Source organism: Argopecten irradians, chromosome 8 (genome assembly GCF_041381155.1).
Source record: "Argopecten irradians isolate NY chromosome 8, Ai_NY, whole genome shotgun sequence".
In the NCBI taxonomy this organism is placed as follows: Eukaryota; Metazoa; Mollusca; class Bivalvia; order Pectinida; family Pectinidae; genus Argopecten; species Argopecten irradians.
Window position 1 is genome coordinate 44,241,427 of NC_091141.1, and position 25,606 is coordinate 44,267,032.

The window sequence follows — 25,606 nt, forward strand, 5'->3', positions numbered from 1 at the left end:
GGTATAATGCTCCGAATATGGAGAAATAAATACTTACTATATAAAAGCTATTATAATAAACATTAATATAAACATTACTGAGGTCCTACTCTTGTATAGTTCCATAGAGTTTCCTCTAGTTCTAGTGAGCGACTGTGTAAATAAATTCTTATCTAATTTGGACAGGTCGTTTAATATTTTATACACTTCAACATCTTTTCATTCTCTTCTTTTTGAAGTCTTTTGCGGCATGGTAGGTCTTGTATAGTATGTACTCTTTTGGTGTCTGTCTGCTGGACATTTTCAATAGATATCTTTCACTAATATTGTAGACCACACTTGAGTTGCATATTCTAAATGGAGCCTAATAAGACTTGTAGAGTGATAAGAACATAGTTATATTCATGTATAAGAAAGTTCTAAAAATGAGACCTAGGATACTATTTGCTTTTTTTTTAGATATGTTGGCTGAAGTATTAAATGTCACCACTAGGTCTTTCTCTGTGAATACTTGTCAACAGAATTTTGTGTTAGGTTACCAATATTGAGGTACTTTTCCAGTCTCGAGTCCATTTGACTATGCTGTTTATATCGGACAGTACCGTTGTTCTTAAACAGCTTAGAGTCATCAGCAAAGTGTTTAATGACACTATGGTTAACCACAGGCATTTGGCTCTATAGACATATATATATATATATAATACTGTGTCACAGTATTACATATACATAGAGATAAAAATGTCTATAGAGCCAAATGCCTGTAGGTTAACGACATCTGGCAGATCGTTAATATAGATCAAGAATAGGACTGGACATTAAATGATAATTCAACACTTTCCTTCTTATAAAGTCTGTTCTTTACTCAAAGGATGAAATACTTTTCCATCATGACATATACAGTGAACATGCATGTATATTTTACAGGTATTCAGAAAATAACATATTAATTACAACATAAATCAACTTATGAAACAACATAATTATAAAACAATGATTTAAACAAGTTGCAGATTACAAAAAGTACATCCCTCCCCCCAGCTGAAAAATTCAATACATGGATGATACTGAAGGAATATGGAAAAGGATGACGGCTACCTGAACACACAAAGATAATGGTTAGTTATCTCCTCCCCCAAGGGCAAGTTTTTATGGGACATATAAAACTGAAATAATAGTCTTGTCCTGAAGTCCACATGCACATGTATGAGAGTTAATATCACGGCGATGAATCATTTGGTACAACTCCTGCACTATGACGAGGTCCGTGTGGTTCCAGTTCCTTTATACCTGGCTTGTTGTGTGGCTGAAGTCGAGAGAGAGCTCGTGGTACTCGCGTTACAACTGGCTCAATTTGCTGAGGGATGTTGTCATGGTCACCTGTTGTATTAAAGTTTAACCGACGTGGTGTTGGTGGGAGAGTGGCCCCCTGTGACAGTGTTGTCATGCTACTCATAGGAGCCGGTGTCCCGCGCACATGTGGTGACAGTTGGGGGAGTGGGGCCGGTGGTGATACAGGAGCCGTGGCCTGTGTCGTCCGTGGAGGCGGCGATTGGTCACCTTGTCGTCGTGGGGCTGCAGCTGCAGACGGAATTTCATCGGAAGGCAACATCACCTTAGATGGCCGTACGTCTGATATGGGTGGCGAAACTGCGGCATAAGGCGAGGTGGTGTTGAAGGGAGTGAACTTGCGGAGATGCTGACGATTTCGTAATGTCATTTATGACAGATTCGGCAAATGGTCGTGATGTATCATAGTGTCGGAGAAGATACGATGGTTTCGTCAGCTGTGCTTGCTACCGTCTGTCCATCTCCTCGCAGTGTTTGTTGTGAATATGTCGGTTTTCGTTCGAGTGTAATGGCAGAGGTAAAGTAGAGCGAGCACGCAACAGGAAAACTTCATCCCCACTGACAGATCAGCCTCCATGGAGAACTCGAGCCTAGCGGATAACAACATGTTACATTGTGGTGTAGACCCGGACGAACATGGCCATGGACATTTCTTTATCAAGAAAACATTTCACAAGCCAACATACTGTCATCATTGCACGGACATGCTGTGGGGACTGATCGGCCAAGGCTTTGTATGTGAAGGTAGCCGTCATAAATGATAATTCAACACTTTCCTTCTTATAAAGTCTGTTCTTTACTCAAAGGATGACGGCTACCTGAACACACAAAGATAATGGTTAGTTAGACATTAGTACACTACCTAGGGTACCGCGAGTTACTGTAACCAGACTATCCCAATTATCCCGTAACCTTGGAGTTATGTATTAAGTGGTTGTGAGGAACTTTGTTGAATGCCTTACTGAAGTCTAAATAGATGGTATCAACATTTTCTCCGTTATCAATGGCTTCGGCCAAACTCTCCATTACTTCTAGTAGGTTCCTTAGACATGATTTTCCTGTCATGAAGCCGTGTTAATGTTCAGTGAATAATTTATTATGGTCAATGTGATTCACTATTTCATCTCTAATAATTCTTGGCCGAGTGGTTAAGATGTCCCGACATATTACCATTTTCATGGTGGCCTAGTGGTTAAGATGTCCTGACATATTACCACAAACCCTCCACCTCTGGGATGCGGGTTCGAATCTCATGTGGGGCAATTGCCAGGTACTGACCACTGGCCGGTGGTTTTTTTCCCGGGAACTCCGGCTTTCCTCCACCAACAAACCTGGCACGTCCTTACATGACAACAAACCTGGCACGTCCTTATATGACCCTGGCTGTTAATAGGACGTAAGAGCTATACAACCAAAATTGAAGGATCTTGCCTGGAATTGTTGTTAAGGTAGGTCCATACTTTTGAAAACTGCGCCAATTCATATGACGCTATACCGGAAGTTTCGGAGGTTGTTTTGAATTCCGGAATGGTTTCCGATACGCCACGACATCCCACCTGGATATTTTTTCAATAGATGAAAATTGTCTACATATAATATTAAATGTTTAAAATCATCAAATAAATCAAATAAAAGCAGTGAAGTGAAAATTATATGCTATCTCAGAGGTTTTTCCGTTCCTGTCGTAAATGTAAATGGATTTTCAAACACCGGAAGTGCAATTCGTCGCTATAAATGATAAGAGGGGATCCGGCCAGACCGAAATTCCGGAATTCTAAAAAAAATCGCATACGGATTTCCTTTAAACACAAAATTTGGAGAAAATCATAAAAACAAACAGACATAAACCATATATACTATCACAAAAACATATGAACTGATGTGGAATGTTTTTTTTTGCTGCATGATTTTCAAAAAATAGTCAAATATGACCCATCTTAGCACTGGATGAAATGGGGGTAGGGTTGTGAGTTACAAACTTCAAGCTTACAAAATTGTGAAATTTTGATCGAGGACCCCATGTTTTTATATGATATTTGAAAAATATATTATCTTCGGCATATCATATACAAATATTATGAAATTGACATGGGTTTTCTTTTCCTTTTTGGCCTATTCATTGATTTTTTACGCACGAAAATATGGCAAAACATGATAATTACGTATAGAAACGGTCCTGGAAAATAACAAAAAATAGTAAGCATTTGTAAAAATACAAGAGTTTTGTATATTGTTCCATCGTTAGAAATTTAGGACAAAAAATCAACAGGATCGAGACAACATTCACCCTTATATTACAGAAAACATAATTTTATGAATTTTTCTATTTTCGGCCAACAAATTTGCATTGATGGTATATTTCAAGCTTAAATATTTCAAAAAGTAGTTCGAGAACACCCATTTATCTTTACAGAATTGAAATCTACATGAAAAATGCAAGAAAATAAGACCTGTTAGAAAAAAATGACATGGGTTTTCCCAAAAGTATGGAGCTACCTTAAGCTGATGGGGCGATAGTTTTCTACTTGGTGTAGTTTGCCATTTTTTTTTAAATTCCATTTCTGGTTGGGTTTTTTTTGTTATTGATTTTTGTGCTTCCACGTTAAGATGGGATTTCCTCTTAGCTTGGTTTTGAGATGGAGTATCTTGTTTTTTTGACGAATTTCAATAATTTCTATAATGCTGTAACAAGCAATTAGGATATAAATCCCCATGTCCTGTGCATCTGTTCATATTTTTACAGTGAATTCTGTTGTTATTTACATAATGAGGCTCTAAGCTTAAATGTTCGGGATTGACACACAAGTTGTTATGACACAAATGCGATGCATCAAAATTAGCCGGTAAATTAAAGTCACGCTTTTCAATTATCAGCACAAATCTCTGTGCTGTAATCGTTCTCCAACACCCTGTGACTGGGTGTCTGTAACGGACGATACCGTACTCCTTTGACCGGGCTCCTGTCCATAGTCGGCATGCCCCGTGAGTCTCTGACCGTTGGCTTAATATTTCGGTGTATTTGACAATAAAGGATTCCATTTCAATATATTTACACTTGCTAGGCTTGTTCACTATAGGCAAATATTAGCCGAGTTTGTTTACCATAACTGCATGGTAACATTAAACTTTGAACTTGCGTAAGAAAATGTTCTATGCAAGGTAAAAGGAATACTTTTTTTAAAGAAACAAATGGCTTTGTTTACGTTTTGACACACATCACATGTAGGCCTATAGTGTTGTGTGTCAAAACGAATTAACAATTTATCAACAGTAAAGAAACGGGGAAAAATATCCCGACGACGTTCAATGATTTCATTTTTGTTCAAAATGATGGTTGTCAAATGTAAACATTACCTCTGTGTCTGTGTTCGTCCTACGATCGAGTCTTTTGGATGGTCAGTTATAAACATATCCTCTCGTCTTTGGGTTCTTTGAGGCTTTTAATAATGTGTATTATAAAACATGCACCGCTAGTAATCCACATGTTGACAGTTACGCGTCACATAAATATAGTGTAGGCCTGTACAGTATTCATCTAACACAAGTGAAGTTGTTCAATAAATCGATGAAGCTCACCTGGCTCCCAATGATGTAATATCAAGAAGTCAAACGACAATCTTAAACACATTGAGCTACTTGAACATCTGCCTTTTGACAACTTCGGCAAACTCCAGTTTGTAAGCGTGCGTCAGCTTCGCCTCGCTGCACAACCTAACGGTCACTATGTTCGTACACATGTGGCCGAGTACAAATAGGCCTACTTTATGTAAATAATTTACGCTATGTATTAACTTATACTAAAAATAAATACTTATTTAAATACCTAATCAGATTAGACAAAATTATCTCTGAAAGTTATTTTATTTCTCATGTTTATTTTACACTGACTTATCGAACTTTTTTGTCGTCGCGGATGAATAATTCTACGTTATGTGAAGAGTCATCATTTGGAGGAAGCTCCTCCCACTTATGACTGACTTTTATTGAATAATTACGTCACTTTCAAATGACGATGTTATTGCATAAAATATAAATAAAAAATCACGTGAGTGTAAATGTAGGGATTGGATATCGCTGTTATGTTAACCATGCTTGTATGGAGCAATTCCTCTAAGAATATATTCAATATACAAGCATGGTTAAGGATGTACTCCTCTGAGAAGTCAAAATTTTCTTGTATTAAACTTTTTTTCTCATGTGAATTTTTGGAAAGAGGAGTTCATACCACGAAAGAAAATGGAAGAAAAAACATATGTCCGTGTGCTCGTTTTTGAGTTATTGTCACTCAAAGATACCAAAATGACAAAATAGTTGATTTTATTGGAATTTCGCCGTTTTGACCACATACACTAGAATTTAAAGCCATAATTTCCTAATGAGGTGTTTGATATGTATGGATGTTTGTAGAATTTATTTTCCAGTAGTCTTCATTAAAAATATATCAGTTATGATAAATAAGAGTCATATTTTTTCTCAAAATAACAACATATGCTACCCCTACCCCTTAATTTTGAGCTCCAAAATGCACCATTTTCAGCCATTTTTGTCAAATTTAATACTTTATAGAAAAAGTTCTGGTATTAAACTTTTGTCAATAGTTTGCATATCAATAGGGAAAGGGTTGTTCTTTCTAAATCAGGCAGAAAAATGGGGTGTCCGTGTGCTTACTTTTTTGCCCCATTTAAATATATGTTATTTTTCAATATTTTTGACTAAAAAATAAAAGTGCTCAAATTACCATTAAATGTAAAAATAAAGTGACAAAAGTGTATCATTTCACACATTAATGTTCAATGTTTTAATTAACATGAACCCAGTGAAGATTAACAGCAAAAATTAACTCGATACAGCTGAAAATGCTGACGCGGTGATGATTTAAGTAAAAACAATTTAAGTAAAAAATGGGAAAACGATGGCTCTTTTCAAAGCCAAAAAAGACACAATTTCAAAATGGCCGCCAAATGGGCCATTTCTAAAAATCGCTGTGTAAAAAAATCTACTAAAAATAGAAATGTAATTTTTTGATAAAATTTGCTACAGACCACATGCTACAGATATTGATAAATCGTATTTGAAAATCTCATAACGTTTTTGATCTATGTCGAAACGAGACTTAAACGGGACTGAAACCACAGAAGAATACATCCTTTTAACATTAGAACGAATATGCGTACCCGGCCTAGATCTACTACCTTTTGGTCGGGTACGAATTGGTCACTATGTGTCGTAGTGGAGCACTGCCTCCGTAAATCACTCGGGCATAGTTTTCTATACTTTTTTGTAGGTTTCCAATTTTTTTTATGCATATACATGCATTTACATATTATTTTTGTCCAAAACAAACATAACTACCATTCTTAATATCTACCGTACCGCTCACAAGACGTCAAATTCACAATTTGTGGACTTGCCGTATACATTCCCTTCAGAAAGACCTTCATATGTAATATGTTAAATAATAATGCCTCGATGAGAATTTGATATTTTATGTGGTTCAGTTTTATTGCCTAGTAGGTAAGCGATATCAAACAAGTACGATAAAAATACAAACAAACGTTTTATAATGGTTTGCATAATCATTACTTTGCTCCATTAGCAGTAATAGGCACCAATTGTAGCTCTAAAGACGACACCATTTTCTGTCAAAAAGTCTTTTGAGCTACAATATTGCAGCTAGGTTAACATAAAAGCGACATCCAATCCCTATATTACCGTGTTAGGTGTTCTGTTAGTATGATTATGTAGCTAGTAAAGTAAAATTTGACATGTGATATTTACACCTTCGCTCAAAATATACCCGTTCACCTGCTTTACTAGCTACTCTATCTACAAAGAAAATAATGCTCGCACATTACAATATTTGATACACGCAACATTTTACGGTAATGTGTAAATTGGATGTTTCAAATACTCAATCTGTGGACATATACCAGTATGATTTGCTCATATAGGCCAGAAGGGAAACGTAAACAAACACATGTGTGCTTACACTAGTTACCTGCCTCACCACGTGCAGGTCGTGTCGAACGTCAGTCACGTGATACGATTAGGAATCCGACAAAACCCGAAGTCACTGAACATGGCGGTGATTGAAGGCGCTTTATTCAAAACCAGGAATATATGATTCCTAGATTTCGGCTCTCTTATAGGCCGACATATGCTTTTGGGGAGCTAAATCATCAAGTTACATGTCAACGTTTAAATATCAAATGTTTAAGTTACATATCGTTACAGTGAAATTAGCAGCAATACAACTTTAAACACGGTATGTTTCCATTGTTAAAATCTTGTCGTTTTTGTCAATTAATATAGGAGGTTTAGTTAGCATATAAATAACGTTAGCTTACAATGTTAACATAAATCTATACAAATACTTCCTATGCACTATATATTTTATACAGGGACGGATCCAGGTCTTGGTGTGCAGGGGGGTGGGGCACAATTTGAGGGAAACAAATTCCCATATGATGGCATTGAGAATTCATTATGCTATTATTCTCAGATCTCAGCATAATGTCTTACACTGCTTGTAAAAGTTGCAAAAAGCCTTAGAAACATTGATTCATTTTCACAATTTTACATAAACACTGTTTATATTACATTTTGGAAAAATGTGAGATAAAAATTTCTTTCTATCAAAATGAAATCTCAATGGCATTATCAGTATATAACTTAGTGAAAATAATAATGGAAAGATGCTATAGCTTGTAGCCAAGAACACTCTCTAGGCGTTTAATTCAACAAATAACAACAAGAAACCTTTATCAACATACAAATTATATTCTGACTTCATGCAAATATAATCAATTGTTATTCTTTTAAACAATGATCATCACTTACAAGACTAGAATTGTGAAAGACTTTTAAACTACATATTGAATTATTAATGACATATATATATATTCTTATGAATGATTTGAGTCCTGCATCTTATAATTAAAAAAACAACTTGTTAATAAAATTAAAATATGAAACCAATAATTTATATATTAACACTACATGTACTTTCACATTAGGTACTACTGCAGTAAGTCATAAGACTTAGCATTATATACTTTTATACATCAACAACTTGGGGAAAATATTGAACACTATCATCACATTAACTACTATTGCAGTAATTAAATCATAGACTTAAAGTATTACAAACTGTGTACATTACCAACATACTACAAACCATAAGGTTGATGTGAAACTATTATCACATTAATAGCTACTATTTTCATAAATATACTTAATAACATCATTATCACATATATCACCTATTGCTACTACTTCTTAAAAGTCTTAAAATTGATTTAAAGGATCTGTGCAGCCATTTTTTTTTTTTTTTTGATAATACGTCAGGATATTGCTTTGGATGAATGAAAAAGTAAGTCCCACCTAACGAATCGTGTAGCTTTTAGCGCTATCGGTTGGTTTTGGTCGTGATTCTTACGGGTAGTGTCGACTACAGTTCAGAGATAATGAGCTAGGTGGTCACGTGGTCTTGTAATGTCACACATCATATCACATGAATTCTACACACGCAAATTTATTGCATTGTCTTGGGACTTCACAGACTGCCGTTATCGGACGAAGAAAACCGTTGGCTCAATTTTGTCGACTGTAGGTCGACAAAATTGAGCGGGCCTTAATGGTATATCTGATCGCGCTGTTTACTCGATATTTGAAGTACATCACATCACATGATTCTACACACAAATTATTCATGTCTGGGACTTCACAGACTGCGTTATCGACGGAAAAACCGTTCGGCTCAATTTTGTCGACCTGTAGGTCGACAAAATTGAGCGGGCCTTAATGGTATATCATGATCGCGCTATTTACTCGATAATTTGAAGTACATGATATCTCACATGATTCTACACGCAAATTTATTCATGTCTGGGGACTTCACAGACTGCCGTTATCGACGAAAAAAACCGTTCGCTCAATTTTGTCGACCTGTGAGCCTGTAGTCGACAAAATTGAGCGGGCCTTAATGGTATATCTGATCGCGCTATTTACTCGATATTTGAAGTACATCATATCACATGATTATACACGCAAATTTATTCATGTCTGGGACTTCACAGACTGCCGTTATCGACGAAAAACCGTTTCGCTCAATTTTGTCGACCTGTAGGTCGACAAAATTGAGCGGCGGGACAGGTCGAACAAATTGAGCGGCCTTAATGGTATATCTGATCGCGCTATTTACTCGATATTTGAAGTACATCATATCACATGATTCTACACACAAATTTATTCATGTCTGGGACTTCACAGACTGCCGTTATCGACGAAAAACCGTTGGCTCAATTTTGTCGACCTGTAGGTCGACAAAATTGAGCGGGCCTTAATGGTATATTTGATCGCGCTATTTACTCGATATTTGAAGTACATCACATCACATGATTCTACACACAAATTTATTCATGTCTGGGACTTCACAGACTGCCGTTATCGACGAAAAACCGTTCGCTCAATTTTGTCGACCTGTAGGTCAACAAAATTGAGCGGGGACAGGTCGACAAAATTGAGCGGGCCTTAATGGTATATCTGATCGCGCTATTTACTCGATATTTGAAGTACATCATATCACATGATTCTACACACAAATTTATTCATGTCTGGGACTTCACAGACTGCCGTTATCGACGAAAAACCGTTCGCTCAATTTTGTCGACGACCGTTCGCTCAATTTTGTCGACCTGTAGGTCGACAAAAATTGAGCGGGCCTTAATGGTATATCTGATCGCGGCTGTTTACTCGATATTTGAAGTACATCATATCACATGATTCTACACACAAATTTATTCATGTCTGGGACTTCACAGACTGCCGTTATCGACGAAAAACCGTTGGCTCAATTTTGTCGACCTGTAGGTCGACAAAATTGAGCGGGTACAGGTCGACAAAATTGAGCGTGCCTTATCTGTATATCTGATCGCGCTATTTACTCGATATTTGAAGTACATCATATCACATGATTCTTACACACAAATTCATTTAATGTCTGGGACTTCACAGACTGCCGTTATTCCGGACGTTAAACAACCGTTTGGCTCGAACTCTTGGCGTCGAACTAGTAGAGTCGAACAAAATTGATTCGGGCCATAATGGTATAATTTCTGATCTCAGCGCTATTTACACTCGATATTAGAAGTACTCAACATACACATGACTTCTTACACGACAAATTCTATTCATGACCCTGGGACTTCACAGAAAGACTGCCGTTATCGACTAAAAACCGTTACCGCGCACCATTTTGTCGACCTGTAGGTCGACAAAATTGAGCGGGTACACCTACAGGTCGACAAAATTGAGCGGGCGGGCCTTGCATGTATATCTGATCGCGCTATTTACTCGATATTTGAAGTACATCATATCACATGATTCTACACACAAATTTATTCATGTCTGGGACTTCACAGACTGCCGTTATCGACGAAAAACCGTTCGCTCAATTTTGTCGACCTGTAGGTCGACAAAATTTTGAGCAGGTCGACAAAAAATTGAGCGGGCCTTAATCAATATCGATCGATGATCGCGCATATTTAAGTCCCAGACATGAATTTGATGATCATGTGATACATGTATTTCATTTCACATGATTCAATACAAATATTTCATAAATCAGCGTGATCTAGCGTCATAGATTACGATATTTTGTCGACCTACAGGGTCGACAAAAAATTGATTCATGCCAACGGTTTTTGTAAGACAAAAACTGCCAATTATCGATAAAAAAAAAATTAGCTCAATTTTGTCGACCTGAAGTCCCAGAAATTGATCGGCCTTGATGTGTAGAATCATTGATGAATCGCGTATTTACTCGATCATTTTTGAAGTACACATCATATCACATGATTCTACACAAATTTATTCATGTCTGGGACTTCACAGACTGCCGTTATCGACGAAAAACCCGCTCAATTTTGTCGACCTGTAGGTCGAAAAAATTGAGCCAAAAACCTTAATTTTTTGATCGCGCGTTTACTCGCAGTTGTGAAGTACATGACATGAATAAATTTACGTGTACACACAAATTCATTCATGTCTACTTCAAATATCGAGTAAAAGCGCGTTATCGACGAAAAACACCATTAAGGGCTCAATTTTGTCGACCTGTAGGTCGACAAAATTGACAACGGTTTTTTTTCGACAAAATGGGAGCGGGCCTTAATGGTGATCTGATCGCGCTATTTACTCAATATTTGAAGTACACATCAATCACATGATTTACACACAAATTTTATTCATGTCTGGTACTTCACAAGACTGCCGTTATCGACGAAAAACCGTTCGCTCAATTTTGTCGACCTGTAGGTCGACAAAATTTTGTCGACCTGTAGGTCGACAAAATTGAGCGGGCCTTAATGGTATATTTGATCGCGCTTTTTTTCGATATTTGAAGTACATCATATCACATGATTCTACACACATGAATTAAATTTCTTAGAATCATGTGATATGATGTAGACTGCCGTAAACATATCGACGAAAAACCGTTCGCTCAATTTTTCGACCTTAGGTCGACAAAATTGACGTCGAACTTTTTTCGTCGATAAACAAAAGTCCCATCAGAAAAATTTTTTGTATAATATGATCGCGCATGTCACAAATATTCGAGTAAATAAGCGCGATCAGATTTACGACACAAATTTTTTGTGATTTACAGTCACAAAATTGAATTCACAAACGGTTTTTTTGAATCAGTCTGTGAAGTCTGTGTCAATCATGTGATTATGATGTACTTCAAATTCTGGGACTTCACAGATGCCAGCGCGAAAAAGATATCAAAACCGGCCCGCTCAATTTTGTCGACCTCGTAGGTCGACAAAATTGGCGGGCCTCGTTTTTTGTTGTCGACCTTCGGAACTGCACAGGTCGACGAAAAATTGAGCGAACGGTTTTTCGTCTGATAACGACAAAATTGAGCGGGTCCCAGACATGAATAAATGTGTGTATCTGATCATGTGATATTTACTTCAAAATTCGAGTAAAACAGCGCGATACATCATATCACATCAATTTTTTACACACAAATTTATTCATGTCTGGGACTACAGGTCGACAAAATTGAGCCATCGTTTTTCGTCGAAAAACGGCGTTCTGTGAAGTCTCAGATTTTGAATAAATTTGTAGGTCGAAAAATGTGATATGATGTACGGTCGATCGAGTGAGCATCGATCATGGCTCAATATATCAAAATTGAGCGGGTTTTATGGGATGTATATCTGATCGCTATTTATTTACTCGATATTTGAAGTACACATCATATCACATGATTCTACACACAAATTTATTCATGTCTGGGACTTCACAGACTGCGCGCGTTTATCGAAAAAACCGTTCGCTCAATTTTGTCGTCGTACTGTAGGTCGTCAAAATTGAGCGGGTAGGACAGGTCGATAAAATTGAGCGGCGATCATTGATATATATCTGATCGCGATTTTTTACTCGATATTTGAAGTACACATCATATCACATGATTCTACACACAAATTTATTCATGTCTGGGACTTCACAGACTGCCGTTATCGACGAAAAATTTTTCGCTCAATTTTGTCGACCTGTAGGTCGACAAAATTGAGCGGATTTGATGGTCAAATATTTGAAGGCGCGCGATATTTACATCGATCAATATTTGAATACTCATTTCACATGTATATCATGTCATGACAAAACATCATATACAGGCCCCTCAATTTTGTGTCTACAGGTCGACAAAATTTTCATGACGGTTTTTGAAATAACGGCATCTGTGAAAACCAGACAAAATAAATTTTTGTAAATTTTGTGATCTGTAGGTCGACAAAATTGAGCGCGACTTCATGGTCGAAAACCATTAAGGCGCGCTTTTTGCTCAATTTTGTCGACTGTTTACAAAATTCAATTTTTGTCGACCTACAGGTCGAATTGAGCGAACGGTTTTTCGTCGATAACGGCAGTCTGTGAAGTCCCAGACATGAATAAATTTGTGTGTAGAATCATCATGATGATGTACTTCATGTACTTCAAATATCGAGTAAACAGCGATCATCAATATTTTATCAAGGCCCGCGCTCAATTTTGTCGACTGTAGGTCGACAAAATTGTCGACGTTAGGTTCGTCGAAAAATTGGCTCAATTTTGTCGACCTGTGTCGAGGTTTTGAGCGGGAAATTGTGTAATGATCGCGTGATTGATAGATCAATATGTAAATACTTCATCACATCATATTTAACATCTCATTTTGTATCATTTAAGGCCCGCTCAATTTTGTCGACCTACAGGTCGACGACAAAATTGAGCGAACGGTTTTTTTTCGATAACGGCAGTCTGTGAAGTCCCAGACATGAATAAATTTTGTGTGTAGAATCATGTGATGATGATGTACTTCAAATATCGAGTAAACAGCGCGATCAAAATTGACCATTAAGGCCCGACTCAATTTTTGTCGCGGTACTCGCCATTTAATGTCGATCTGTCGTCAAAAATTCGAACGGTTTTTTTCGTCGATACATCACAGTCATGTGAAGTCACAGACATGAAAAAATTTTGTGTGTAGAATCATGTGAACTGTCAAATATCGAGTAACAGCGCGATCGAAAAAACCATCGATTTCTCAAATACCTGTAGGTCGACAAAATTCAAAAATACATCGATAATCGGCATTTAAGTCCCAGACATGAATAAACAAAATGATGTACTTCAAAATCGAGTCGCGATCAATATACATTAACGCTCAATTTTGTCGACCTACAGGTCGACAAAATTGATGCGAACGGTTTTTTTTCGTTATAATGGCAGTCTGTGAAGTCACAGACATGAATAAAAATTTGTGTGTAGAATCATGTGATATGATGTACTTCAAATATCGAGTAAACATGCGCGCGATCAGATATACCATTAAGGCCCGCTCAATTTTGTCGACTACAGGTCGACAAAATTGAGCGAAACGGTCGTCATCATATCGCATGAATAAATTGAAGTCAGACATGAATAAATTTGCGTCGTCAATCATGTGATATGAGGTACTTCAAATGTCGAAAATTGAGCGACGTTATCGATATACGAAAACCCATCGTTTGAAGTGTCGATCAAAGTTGAGATATCAATTTGACCTGTACGGTCGATATTGAATTTGATGTACATCAAAATTGATCATTTCATGAATAAGGCATATCAAGTCACACACATGAATAAATTCATTTCATAGAAATCATGTGAATGATGTACTTCAAATTAAGGCCCGCTCAATAGCGCGATCGACCATTAAAGGCCCGCTCGCTCAATTTTGTCGACCTACAGGTCGACAAAATTGAGCGACGGTTTTTCGTCGATAACGGCAGTATCTGTGAAGTCCAGACATGATTAAATTTGTGTGTAGAATCATGATGATATGATGTACTTCAAAATATATGAGTAAACAGCGCAGATTCCATAAGGCCCATCATTTTGCCCGCTCAATTTTGTCGACCTACAGGTCGACAAAATTTGGACTCAACGGTTTTTTTCGTCGATAACGGCAGTCTGTGAAGTCGACATGAAAAATTTTTGTCGTGAGAATCATGTCAAATGTCGACTGTCAAATGTGAGTAAAACGAAAAAATTGAGCGTCGACCTACAGGTCGACAAAATTGAGCTCAAAGATGCCATACATGATAAAATCGTGTAAATCATGTCGTCAAATGAGTAAACGCGCGATCAAATTGTTGAATGATCTCAATTTTGTCGACAGTCGACAAAATTGAAGCAAACGTTTTTCGTCGATAACGGCAGTCTGTCAAAAGTCCCAGACATGAATAAATTTGTGTGTGAATCAGATAAATTTGATATGATGTACTTCAAATCGAGTAAAAGCGCGATCAATACATTAAGGCCCGCTCAATTTTGTCGACCATTACAGGTCGACAATTTTGTCGCGAACGGTTTTTTCGTCGATCGATAATGGCAGTCTGTGAAGTCCCAGAAATGAATAAATTTGTGTGTAAAATGTGATGATGTGATGTACGCGATCATATATCGATAAACAGCGCGATCAGATATACCATTAAGGCCCGCTCAATTTTGTCGACCTCATTGACAAAATTTGTCGACAAAATTTTTATCGACGACAAATTTCGTCGATAACGGCAGTCTGTGAAGTCCCAGACATGAATAAATTTGTGTGTAGAATCATGTGATGATGATGTACTTCTTCAAATATCGAGTAAATAGCGCGATCAGATATACCATTAAGGCCCGCTCAATCAATTTTGTCGACCTACAGGTCGACAAAATTTTGTCGACCTACAGGTCAAAATTGAGCGAACGGTTTTTTCGTCGATAACGGGCAGTGTGAAGTCCCAGACATGAATGAAAATTTTGTGTAGAATCATGTGATATGATGTACTTCAAATATCGAGTAAATAGCGCGATCAGATATACCATTAAGGCCCGCTCAATTTTGTCGACCTGTACCCGCTCAATTTTGTCGACCTACAGGTCGACAAAATTGAGCGAACGGTTTTTCGTCGATAACGGCAGTCTGTGAAGTCCCAGACATGAATGAATTTGTGTGTAGAATCATGTGATATGATGTACTTCAAACTGAGTAAAAGCGCGATATAAAAAATAAGGCCCGCTCAAATTTTGTCGACCTGTAGGCCCGCTCAATTTTTTGTCGACCTAGGTCGACAAAATTGAGCGAACGGTTTTTCGATCGTCGAACGGCAGTCTGTGAAGTCCCAGACATGAATATTTGAATAAAATTTATGTGTGTAAAATCATGTGATATGATGTACTTCAAACATCGAGTAAACAGCGCGATCAGATATACCATCAAAGGCCCGCTCAATTTTGTCGACCTGAAAAACCCGCTCAATTTTTTGTCGACAAAATTCGACAAAATTGAGCAACGGTTTTTCGTCGATAACGGCAGTCTGTGAAGTCAGGTCGACATGAAAAATTTGTGTGTAGAATCATGTGATATGATGTACTTCAAATATCGAGTAAATAGCGCGATCATATATATCATTTAAATCTCAATTTTGTATCACATGTACGATCACATCGGTTTTTTTTTGTCGATACTGTGAAAAATTGAAAACGGTTTTTTCGTCGATGTCATGTCAGTCATGAACAGACATGAATAAATTTGTCGAATCGATGTACTTCAAATATCGAGCGCGATCAATACCATGTCGACCATTAAGGCCCGCTCCGTGTCGCTCAATTTTGTCGACCTACAGGTCGACAAAATTGAGCGAACGGTTTTTTTTCGTCGATAACGGCAGTCTGTGAAGTCCCAGACATGAATAAATTTTGTGTAGAATCATGTGATATGATGTACTTCAAATATCGAGTAAAACAGCGCGATCAGATATACCATAAGGCCCGCTCAATTTTGTCGACCTGTAGGTCGACACCGCTCAAAAATTTTTCGTCGATAACGGCGTCTGTCGACCCAGAAATTAAAGTCGAGAACGAACGAGTAAAAACGCGCGATTTAAAATTTTTTGTCGTCAATTTTGTCGAAAAAATTGGAAGTCTGTGAAGTGTGAACATGACAATAAATTTGTGTGTGATCATGTATCAAAATGTAATTCGCAAATGTGATCGATCAGATATTACCAAGCCCGCCCGCCCTCAAATTTTGTCGACCTACAGGTCGACAAAATTGAGCGACAACGGTTTTTCGTGGATTAACGGAGTCTGTGCAGTTTTGTGAAGTCCCAGACATGAATAAATTTGTGTGTAGAATCATGTGAAATGATGATTATGTACTTCAAATATCGAGTAAACAGCGCGATCAGATATACCATTAAGGCCCGCTCAATTTTGTCGACCTACAGGTCGACTAAGGTCGAAATTGAGCGAACGGTTTTTCGTCGATAAACAGTTGTCAGTCTGTGAAGTCCAGACAAGACAATTTTGTGTAAATTTGTGTGTAGAATGTAAATCAATGATATGATGTGATCAATATCGAGTAAAAAAGCGCGATCAAATATACCATTAAGGCCCGCTCAATTTTGATTTACAGGTCGACAAAAATTGAGCGAACGTTTTTTTCGATAACGGCAGTTTGAAGTCCCAGACATGTCGATCATGACATGTATATGATGTCGACAAAATCGAGAAAACGATTCGATCAGCGCCATTAAGGTTCAATTTTGTCGACCTGTACCCCGTCAATTTTGTCGACCTACAGGTCGACAAAATTGAGCGAACGGTTTTTTCGTCGATAACAGTCTGTGAAGTCCCAGACATGAATAAATTTTGTGTGTAAAATCATGTATGATGTACTTCAAATATCGAGTAAACAGCGCGATCAGATATACCATAAGGCCCGCTCATTTTGTCGACCGCTCAATTTTGTCGACCGACAGGTACGTCGACAAAATTGAGCCAACGGTTTTTCGTCGATAACGGCAGTCTGTGAAGTCCCAGACATGAAAATTTGCGTGTAGAATCATGTGATGATGTACTTCAAATATGAGTAAACGCGCGATCAGTCGATCGACGATCAAATCCACATGAATATCAATTTTGTCGACCTACAGGTCGACAAAATTGAGCGAAATTTTTCGTCAAAACGTCAGTCTGTGAAGTCCCAGACATGAATAAATTTTTGACGTAAATCATGATGTGATATGTACTTCAAATATTGCGATCATATACACCGATCGCAACAATTTTTCGACCTAAGGCCCGCTCAATTTTGTCGACCTACAGGTCGACAAAAATTGAGCGAACGGTTTTTCGTCGATAACGGCAGTCTGTGAAGTCCCAGACATGAAAAAATTTGTGTAGAATCATGTGATGATGTGATGTACTTCAAATATCGAGTAATTAGCGCGATCAGAAATACCATAAGGCCCGCTCAATTTTGTCGACCTGTAGGTCGACAAAATTGAGCTCATTTTTGTCGATCGACAAAATTGAGCGAATTTTTTCGATGATAAGCATCATGTGTCCCATGAATAAATTTGTGTGTGAAAATCATGTGATATGATGTACTTAAATATCGAGTAAATACAGCGCGATCAGATATACCATTAAGGCCCGCTGAATTTTGTCGACCCCGCCAATTTTGTCGACCTAGGTCGACAAAATTGAGCGAACGGTTTTTTTCGTCGATAACGGCAGTCTGTGAAGTCCCAGACATGAGAAATGAAAATTTGTGTGTAGAATGATGTCACTACTTCAATAAATGTATCGATCAAATATGTGTAAAATAGCGCGATCATCATATATACCATTAGGGCCCGCTCAATTTTGTCGACCATGTACCGCTCAATTTTAGATGACCTACAGGTCGACAAAATTGAGCCAACGGTTTTTCGTCGATAACGGCAGTCTGTGAAGTCCCAGACATGAATAAATTTGTGTGTGAAATCATGTGATGTGATGTACTTCAAATATCGAGTAAATAGCGCGATCAGATATACCATTAAGGCCCGCTCAATTTTGTCGACCTACAGGTCGACAAAATTGAGCCAACGGTTTTTCGTCGATAACGGCAGTCTGTGAAGTCCCAGACATGAATAAATTTGTGTGTAGAATCATGTGATATGATGTACTTCAAATATCGAGTAAACAGCGCGATCAGATACACCATCAAGGCCCGCTCAATTTTGTCGACCTGTACCCGCTCAATTTTGTCGACCTACAGGTCGACAAAATTGCAATCAACAATGTAAATGTTAATTCGCGTAGATAAACTTTCGCGAATTTACCTTTATCGCGGAAGCAAATCGCACGCGAAAGACAGTTTCTTAACAGTATGTAGTTTTGTCTTATTTCATCGACATAAAGTTGCTCTTTCTTTTTTTCCAATTGGTGATTTTATTAGATATTTGAGCATAGATACACTACAGATGGACGCGTGCTCGCGGGGTTCGTCGTCTCAAATGTAAGTTTTCTGTGACTTGTTAACAAGACACTAGTAGTAACATTGGAGAACATCTACAGTATCACAGGTTTCACAAACACCAAATATCTTGTAATCCAATAATATTGCAAATTTTTTTATGTATTTATTTTTAATTTTAGCACAGTCCTCGATTAAGCATCCGAACACGTGTTTGTAGTATGTCTACGCTTAAAGCTGGAGATATTTAGCTATTACCACATTTGTCGCTAAAAAACAACTGTCTGAAAGCTTTATACATCTTAAAATATAACCTGTGTTTATTTTTGAATTAGCCAGCTATATCCTCTGGCGAAAGGCAGTTAATATGTGTACCGATGGATATGTTTCTATGGTAGAAAGATAGTTTTATTGCTTTGGGCAAAACATTAGTATATATACAACTGCTTAGTGATAATGGTTGAACAAACAGTCATAAGTTACCACGGAGAATATGTAAGATAATTTGTAGTTTACCTTGATATTTAACATAGAAGTTTTAAGCGTACATTTTTATCATTGTTTGATCAACAATTAATACATAGTAATACCGGTATATGGTTTGATCGTGTACACAATTAGCGTGTAGGCAGTTTATCTAGCCTAGTAACCGCCACGATCATAGTTGCCATGTTTAACCTGTCTATAAGCCAAAACAGGGATGTAAAATATAAAAATGCATTGAAATTCATGCTTTTTTTCACATTTTGTCAAAATGGGCGGTTTTTTTTTAATTATATCTTAATATTACTATTAATGTTGCTCCGTCAAATGTCGCTCATTCAATAAATAATAAATTTGTCATTTTTAAATTCAGTATTTTCTTAAACAAGGTTTTATTATCATACTTTTTAGAGGTAGCTTTTATGTCTTGTGTCCGGCAAACTTAGGGGAAAGTATATGTATTAGTGTAATGATAAGGAAAAAACAACATAAATCAACATTAAACGTATACAATATAGCACAAAAGCCTTGTTTTTATGCAAATTCGGTGGTCTCTAGCGTCTGCTTCTGGTTTTTGAAAAAAAAATTAATAGTCTGCTTTTTCTATATGTAATTAGTTGGGGTAGGCTATTTAATTTTTTTCCAAATCCAGAACTTATGTGGTGTGTTTGAGCGCACTCAGAATTAAATATGAATTTCTCCAGATAAGGCAAGAAAAACTCTTAGACTATTTAATTATCCAATATGATAACACAAAAATACAGAAATACGTATTAACAGCATAACCCTATTCTGTCTTTTGTGTGCTAAAACTTTTGTAAGTCGGGCGCGCTTAGAGAAAAACACTTTATCCCTAAAAGATTTATCCATTTTTATGTGCTGAAAATTCAGTAAGTCGGGCGCGCTCAGAGAAAAACACTTTTTTCCCTATAAGACTCGTACCTATAAAATGTACGTATCTCTTTGTCATAACAAAATGCATGTATTATTTGAGATTCCTAATATATGTAACTAATTATTATAAGCATTGTCTAACGTGTGATTGCCACTATTAGAATATGACGAAATGTGTTTGAATATATTTTCCTTCCTAGTGATTATAATTTTCTTTAACTGATATGTAAACATTCGTATATATGTGTTTAACGTGTGTACGTTAGAGTGACCAATGTTACTTAATATATGAATTTATTATCATTATTACTTTTTTTTTTCTTTTTTTTTAAACTCTTAAGTATTGGTGGAATAAAAGGAATTAATAATTATAATAAAACACGCTCATCAGAAATGAAGATTTTCTCTATATTATGAATTATGTAAGTCGGACGCGCTCAGTTATGTAAGTCGGGTATGCTCAGAGAAGACTTTATCTGTGATAAATAATGTAGGTCGGACGCGCTCAGAGAAAAAAGTCTTTCTCTATAATAAATTCTGTAAGTCGGGTACGCTCAGAGAAAACCACTTTCTCTCTAATAAATTCTGTAATTCCGGTACGCTCAGAGAAAAAGACTTCCTCTATAATAAATTCGGTAAGTCGGGTACGCTCAGGGAAAAAAAACTTTCTCTATAATGAATTCGGTAAGTCGGGTATGCTCAGAGAAAAAGACTTTCTCTATAATGAATTCGGTAAGTCGGGTATGCTCAGAGAAAAGACTTTCTCTATAATAAATTCGGTAAGTCGGGTATGCTCAGAGAAAAAGACTTTCTCTATAATGAATTCGGTAAGTCGGGTATGCTCAGAGAAAAGGACTTTCTCTATAATAAATTCGGTAAGTCGGGTATGCTCAGAGAAATAGATTTTCTCCATACTAGGTTATCGTGGTGTGGGCGAGATATCAATATGCAATGAGAAGGTATGTGTGCAATAAACCTGTAGAGGAACAAGGGTCCGGAAATGTATATAGGTATAGTCAAATATCAACAATGATATGATTAGTCTCTTTTAGACAGGAGGGCCTTGACATAATACAAACACGCGTCACTCTGTATGTACCCAGTCAATATTGGTTTGTAAACCTTTCAGTACCTTAACAATGATATCGCATATCACAAGCCTATCAGTCAACCCATGCATCATTTATTAGGGGAACGTAATTCGGGTTATAAAATCAGGCTTCACTGATGCCTTTCCTTTATTCATGTTTATTGACATAGCTGGGGGTTTTAAAGGGAATGCCGTACCCGCCCAGTACGACCAAACAAGATATTGTAAACTCAAATCAAAGGGTTTACTGGCAAGATGCCTTACTCTACTGTAATGAAGTTTTGGAGTTTGTTTATAAAGCTTTAACAACTTAACCGTGGATGGATTGCTTCATTGTATTCTGGTTCAGTTGATACCCCCACCAACCAACCACCCCCCCCTTTCCCCACCACCCCCGGGTAATAATTATGATTTTAAATTTTAGCAGCTATTAGTTGAACGGTTACCGTATATAACTTTCTTTCGCGTTCTATTTGCTTTCGCAAATTTAACGATTTAAAGTAAATTCGCAAAAGTATATATACGTTACTACAATGTGTATACCGATTCCAATTAATTCTCCAATCTGCGAAAGTTTATCTTCGCAAACTTCTTTTGAGATAGAAAGGGGTAGAAGTCGCAAACGAAAGCTGGTTCAGTGCCGGCCGACGATATACGAGATTTGCATTACCATTCTTTTTTATAAAGCTAGATTTATGATATCAAGGTGCCAAAATGAACATTCCTGGGCTCAATATTAATTAACATTAATTAAAAAAGTTATCACTTAACGATGTTGTGTTTTTTTGTTGTTGTTTTTTGTTTTGTTTTGTTTTGTTAGTTTTTTTTTTGTTTTTTGTTTTGGTGTGGGGGGTAATAATAAATACCAAAATAGCACTGTGTGACTGTAAAATGGTATTATCACAAAGGAGACTGCGAATGGCCCTGTGGCTTTTTTCAACTCGTCATATGAGTGAGAATTATATTCTATGCTCATACAAATTTATTTTTGGACATTTAAGTTCATTGTATTGCAGGTCTGTCACATTCCACTATTATTTCTTGTATGCATTCCATAAACACAACATCAAAAGTGAAGTGAAACGAGTATGTACGTCCAGACCATGAAGACAAATTATCGTCTACAAATTAATTTCACATTATTACAGTGTTATTAGTAATTGTAACATGATTTATGCAGATATGTTTCTACCTAAACATTAAATGTTTAGTAAATATTTTGTGTGCTTTAACTAAGCGTTTATAAGACATCTGAAGTCATTTTAATGATTTTCACAGCTTATTTCATCTAACTTTATGGTTTTACTTTATGGTCTTGGATATATCGGAGTAAAGACGTATTGTTGCACTGGACATACTTTGTTTTTTGTTTTTTTTGTTTTTTGTTTTTTTTTTATTATTTTAACGTCCTATTAACAGCCAGGGTCATGTAAGGGCAGCCTCCCATGTATGCAGTGTATAGCGTGTGTGAAGTGCGAGGTGCCTGTTTCGGGAGACTGCGGTATGTTCGTGTTGTGTCTTCTTTTATAGTGGAACTGTTGCCCTTTTTATAGTGCTATATCACTGAAACATGCCGCCGAAGACACCAAGCAACACACGCCACCCGGTCACATTATACTGACAACGGGCGAACCAGTCGTCCCACTCTCTGTATGCTGAGCGCTAAGCAGAAGCAGAAACTACCATTTTTTTTTTAGACTTTTGTGTGACTCGGCCAGGGGACAGAACCCAGAGCATTTACAATTATATATTGAGGAAACAGACTAAATATTATAACTGTATATATAGTGTTGGCATGGTTTCCCAGAAGGTAAAAGAAAAATAATGTCGACCAAAGAAAAGATTTTTTTTTTTTAATTTTTTTAATATTTTTTATTGCACCAATCACATATAAAAGAAACAATTTTCTAAATGCTCTCCATGAAAATATGTATCACAGATACAATATATGTTAATAAAGTTATAATAATATTTCATTATAAAATAAGCTTGATACTTTCCCATTTCTGTCGGTTCATGTTTGCTGCGTTTGGAGTAAGCATATAGGTCGAATACTGATCAATGGCTCTGTAATTTCTAATAAATGTCTTACATATTTCCCAATTTAGAATATTATCATATTGTCGCATTAAAGATATATATATTTTTAACCAATAATATGCATACATTTAGACCTGTCAATTAAATGTTTTCTACCAGACCAAATAGGAAAATAACAGGATTTCTTTCTAATACAACATTATATTTAAGATTAACAGAATTTATTAGACCTGTCCAGCGTGCTTGGCTATGTGGACAATTCCAGAAAAGATGCAATATTGTTTCAGATGCCCCACTACAAAAACTACATTCCTGATGTTCTAAAATATTTCGTTTTAAAAGCATAGAATTTGTGAAGAAAATTCTATGAATTACTCTAAATTGTAAAGTTTGTAATTTTGAGTCCTTTGTCTCCTGAAATGGAAGAGCATGAATGCTTTCCCATTGATCTTTACTAAGGGAAACATCTAAAACAACATGCCATTTTTCATGAGTTTGCTGAGGATAGACAAACACCGAGGATAATATTTTGCGATAGAAACATCTACATGGTTTTTCAAGTATTCTGATTGTTTTAAATTATCATGTAAAACATTTTCGATATTTTTGCCATAGTTCTTTACCATTCTCTTCCAGTCTCTAGGTATTGCGCTAATAATACTATTATAACACATAAAATTGATATTTACATGACATTTCTGAACAAGATTATTAAAAGACATAATATTTCCGTTTTCGTCTATTATGTCGTTAAAATAGAAAACGCCTTCATTGCATAATATTTTTGAAAATATTGTTTTTTTCTATTAACTTTTATTTCTTTATTGAACCTTAGAGGCTGGGAGAGAACAACTTCTCGGGCTGCTGGGGGATGTCGTACAGATTTCCCCAAAAAGACAAAATTTCGCTCCAAAATTTTCCAAAATTGTGCCTTTTTATAACTTCATCTAGACCACATTTTATTAAGCTCCATATTCTATTTCCTCCAAAATGCTCAATGTCATCAATTAATATTTTTTTCCAATCTGTGTAATTATTTGTGTCTAAGCATTTTTTTATCCAGATAAGTTTTAAAGATTTGCTGTAAGAAAAAATATCCGGAACTTTTAGACCTCCGTCATTATAGTCACCAATTAAAAGATTTCGCTTAAGCTTGTCAACTTTACTATTCCATAAAAAAATGAAAAAATGATACTTGAAATTAGTTTAGGATCTTAAAATGTGGACTAGGAATTACAGTTAATATTTGTACAATAATGGGAAATGCTAAAGTTTTGATAACAGTCACTCTCCCAATAATAGACAGGTTTCTAAAAGACCAATCTGAGAGAAGAGATTCGATAGATTTCAATTTGTCAGTAAAATTCTCTTCATAAATGTTTTCTTTTGATAAATCATATTTAACCCCTAAAAGTTTGAATTTCCCTTGATGATTCCATGAAAGATTATGTTATGTTTCAATTTCTTCCCCGCAGCCCCGTTTCACCCCAATCCATACAGCCTGTGATTTATCAAAATTAGTTTTAAGACCAGAACACTCTCCATAGATATCGATCAAATATAGTGAATTTGCTAAGGATCTTGCATCATGATCATCATCAAGTATCAGTGTGGAGTCGTCAGCGTATTGACTGATAAGATATTCAGAGTTATTAATAATTATCCCTTTTACATCGGGTTCAAATTTAATTGCTGCACTAAGTAATTCAATACATATAATAAAAAGGTATGACGACAAAGGATCACCCTGTCGTTCTCCGACCAAAGAAAAGATAATGACATATAGTTAATGAAAGAGAAAACAAAGATAAACTACGAGGGCTGAAACAAAGCTAGCTGTTTACGGGGCGCCAAGTGGGACACTTGAATTCTTTTACACAAAATTCATTTTTGTATATACAAAACGGTTTTTGTTTAACAAAAGTCTGTTCAGGTCAACCAAATTT

At 36.4% G+C, this 25,606-nt stretch overlaps 1 protein-coding gene across 1 annotated transcript; it reads right to left on the reverse strand.

The window, feature by feature from the left end:
* Positions 1-1,195: 1,195 nt before the first annotated feature.
* LOC138329931 (uncharacterized) lies at positions 1,196-1,696 on the reverse strand. Its single transcript, XM_069277215.1, has one exon. The coding sequence runs from the start codon at positions 1,694-1,696 to the stop codon at positions 1,196-1,198; it is 501 nt and encodes a 166-aa protein (XP_069133316.1).
* Positions 1,697-25,606: the final 23,910 nt, after the last annotated feature.

Excerpts from the sequence above, each read along its gene's own strand:
- LOC138329931 (XM_069277215.1), bottom strand. The coding sequence starts at position 1,696 with ATGACATTACGAAATCGTCAGCATCTCCGCAAGTTCACTCCCTTCAAC.